The sequence below is a fragment of the Aptenodytes forsteri genome, unplaced genomic scaffold, assembly GCF_000699145.1.
Source record: "Aptenodytes forsteri isolate BGI_AS27 unplaced genomic scaffold, ASM69914v1 Scaffold41, whole genome shotgun sequence".
Lineage (NCBI taxonomy): Eukaryota > Metazoa > Chordata > Aves > Sphenisciformes > Spheniscidae > Aptenodytes > Aptenodytes forsteri.
The window spans coordinates 1,711,274-1,715,204 of NW_008796211.1; the positions used below are offsets into that span (position 1 = coordinate 1,711,274).

The 3,931-nt window shown below is 36.0% G+C and overlaps 1 protein-coding gene across 1 annotated transcript in view; it reads left to right on the forward strand.

The window, feature by feature from the left end:
• The window catches only part of ADGRV1 (adhesion G protein-coupled receptor V1), a 305,425-nt gene that overhangs the window by 70,374 nt on the left and 231,120 nt on the right, over window positions 1-3,931 (forward strand). Inside the window, exon 35 of the mRNA XM_019474377.1 lies at window positions 1,222-1,431. Within this exon, the coding sequence (XP_019329922.1) occupies window positions 1,222-1,431 (210 nt within the window). The remainder of the gene's footprint in view (window positions 1-1,221; window positions 1,432-3,931) is intronic.

Consider the following 3,931-nt stretch of genomic DNA (forward strand, 5'->3'; position numbering starts at 1 on the left):
ACGAGTTTTCTCACTTTCACTCTTCCGATTCTCTCCCCCTTCCCACTGCGGGGGGTGAGTGAGTGAGCGAGTGGCTGCGTGGTGCTCAGTTGCCGACTGAGGTTAAACCACGACAAGTGTGCATTATAAAGATTACCTTTTTATCAAATAAAGGAAGAATAATAATGCTAAAGATAGTTGTTATATCAAGGATAATGAAAATGAGAATCAGGCCTAAATGCTTTTTTGTTAACCTTCAAGTACTAATTTTTCATGACGTCTCTTTTTAGATTCTGAGATCGGATTTCATAACATAACAGCATATTAAAAAAAAATTGCAAACAGGACAAACAAGTCAATGGCAGACATTACTTAAGTACCACACAGTATGACAGATGTATTTTCTATTTTCAAAGTCAGAGTTGACTGAACAGTTATTTTGAAAGCAATTTATGGGGGTATAGTAAAGATTCTAGTGTACTAGCTAGCTTGCTAAATCATCTGAACTCAAAAGAATGGTTGCCAGCAGTGATTCTGAGGCTGACATGTAATTACATTCGTGGTTATAAGTTTGGTAAAAACTGCTTTCAAAGTATTTTGAAACACAGTGTGGCAAGAAATATGTGTATCTTGTAAACGGATATTCTCATAATCGTAAAACACAGGTTATGCACATGCACTGAGCAAGAGGGTTATGTTGTAAATTCTAACATTATTAGAGACTGGTAATTGATCGTGTTTGCCATTTACACTATCATTCTATGATAGTCTAGAAGACAAGTAACTACCACAATGACAGCCCATTTTAATGCATTTGCTGGCCCAGTGAATATATTCAAATTGAGTGTACAGACTTGTGTATATGGTTCATCAGAGAACTTACGCACTTGGTAATTTTTTACAAGAATGATATTCCCCTTTTCTAGGTTAAATTTGAAAGTCAGAGAACTTAAAATGCATACAAAGAATTCTAGGCATTCAGAAGTTATGCCTACATTGTTAATTTCTACATAGTATATTTACTAAGTTGATAATTACATTTCCCTAATGTAACTTTTCAGTAGTAATTAAATAAAACTTCATAATGACATTCAGTAACTTCTAGACTGGTAAATAAATAAATATGCTTCATGTCCATTTTTATATTTTTTAAGTATTTCCTACAAAAGGAGATGATTAAGGCTTTTTAAAAGGTGATTTCCATGTGCACACCTAAGTATGTATATGTTCTTCTCTTTGTAGGGGAAACAAAAAAGGTGGTCACACTGACCATTTTAGATGATCCAGAGCCAGAGGATAATGAAAGTATCATAATCAGCCTGGTCCATACTGAAGGAGGGAGTCGGATTCTGCCCAGTTTTGACACTGTCACAGTGATTATTCTGGCAAGTGACAACGTGGCGGGAATTATTGGCTTCCAGACAGCCTCAAGATCTGTTATTGGTCGTGAAGGTGGGTTCTTTGTGTTGACCACACTCAGTTTGTTTAACAACAGCTTCCATCTCTGTGCTTGCTGTTGATAATGACTCACAGTGAGTGATTGTATCACTGTTCAGAGAGTGCCAGCAAGCAGAGAATAACCACATACTTGGCATGTATTTCTTCAAATTTTTAACTCTTGCAAGCATAGCACTTAAAATATCATCATCTGTGCTTTCCTTTTTTCTGAAGATCATGCCTTCCTTCTATTGGTATTGAATTTCAGAGCTCCTTTTAGCATTTCTTGTATTCATTTATACCGTATTCCAGAACTGTGTATAACTCCCATCATACGCATCTATTAGTAGTCATGAGCAAATCTCATCTATCAGTGACTTATAATTCACTTTAAATCTTCTAGAAAATACTCCCACAGAAAGATTAGGGTCACATTGTCCCTCCTCCTGACTCAATAACCTGCTGTTTTAAAATCTTCTGTTTATGCTTTTTTATGGTAGCTAATTTGAGAATGTAGCAGTCTTGCTGTCACCACTCGGTCATGACATTTGAGAAAGAACAATAATAATTTGATACGGACCAGAGATTTCTACTAGCGCTTTAAAAGAGCGTGTTGTGTGTTTGATCTAAGGTTTGATGCAGTTTTGCATAGCATAATAATGGTACTGATGGTGAATTGCTTTTGGCAGCCTTTGGTAGAATCTCAGTGTACTGCAGTATCATATCTCTCTGATGTAAACCGATGGGCAGGGAAAGTTAACAGAAATTTGCTGTACAGGAATATGTGCATTGCATTTTCTGTTTGAAGAAAAAAGTCTTTCTCAACCAAATGTGTTCTGTATTTTTCCAGACATGAAAGGACATCATAACCTTTTGGTTTTTATCTAGATATGGTTTGTGCTAATTCTGTGCTAGTGTGTGCCCGGTTTTTGTCCTTTATTCCTCCACATTAACAGTTCTGATCCACCTGCCCAGCCAGCTGCAATCTGGCAAGCTAAAAAGAGCTGTTAATGAGCACAAGGAATTAATACAAGCTGTCTCATTCCCAAAGGTTATGATGACCCTGAATACTTTCCACTGGTTAAATATTATTCATAGCATGCTAGCAAATGCTGGCCATTTGGAGCTGAAATACTCTGCTATAGTTTGGAAATTATTTGATTCCAATTCATCCAGCTTGTGAAAAACAGTGCATTGTTTTGCAGCAAGAAAAAACAACCAAACTAAGTCCCTTTGATTAAAAAAAAGAATGACCTAAGGCTTTTAGATGATTTCAGTGTTTGTATTTCGTTTTCAGTATCAAGGTTTTTTGTTCTGAAAACAAAATTTACCAGACATAAATTTGAATATTATTATCTTTTATTGTATTATTGAACAATTTCTGTCAAGCAAATCTCTATTATTCTCAAGCTGTGCATATTATTATCACCTTATTGAGGGCAAGGATAGCATTTTAGCACAGGCAGAGGCATGCAACAGTTGTGTGGCTGTGACTGCATGAGAGGAAAATGCACTGCAGTAACTTGAAATAATGAAGAAGAGGAGGATGGCTGAGGCCCCCTTCTTCTCCCTGAACAATGTAGAAATCTAAAGATACGGATAACATGGTTAAATATTGAAAAAATTAAAGTAGTGAAATTAGCCTAATAACACTTTCAATCTTCAGAAATCAACTGGTATTTGTATTTCTTTCTGGATAGGGATACCAAAGATTTTGGTAAAGCTGACTAAGAAACATGGGTCAGTAATTAACTACTTGGGGTCTGTAATTATGACGAATTGTACTTTAGGTTTCTTCTTAGTGTTTGGATTACAGTGTAACAGGCTTCTGCGTCATAAAGTGTTTTGTTCCAGTCTTCAGTGAAAATCCATTGTACTACATGATGATGTATTGAAATAAGCTTTGTTTAAATTGTGCATTCTGCAATGGTACTAAAGTAACCATTTTTCTGTTAAGTATTGATTTGTTTGCAATGGATGTGCAAAATTCTCAAATAGGATAGAATGGATTTCAGTGCAGTGTTAAAGAATATGATGAATTAGCCTCAGGGGAACTTGTAAACTGGTAGTCTATCCTCAGCTATCTGACTGTAGAAGCAGAATCCTTATGATGTCAATAAATTTTGAATTCTTTTATTCTCTTAGAAGCAACGTGGAACAACTTAAGACAAAGATATGAACACTGGTACATCTCCAAGGCTTAACTGAACTTTGAAATGTTGAGGCTGAATAACACATTGTCCTGGTTTCAGCAGGGACAGAGTTATCTGACTGTAGAAGCAGAATCCTTATGATGTCAATAAATTTTGAATTCTTTTATTCTCTTAGAAGCAACGTGGAACAACTTAAGACAAAGATATGAACACTGGTACATCTCCAAGGCTTAACTGAACTTTGAAATGTTGAGGCTGAATAACACATTGTCCTGGTTTCAGCAGGGACAGAGTTAATTTCCTTCCTAGTAGCTGGTAGAGTGTTTTGGATTTAGGATGAGAACAAAGTTGATAACGCACCG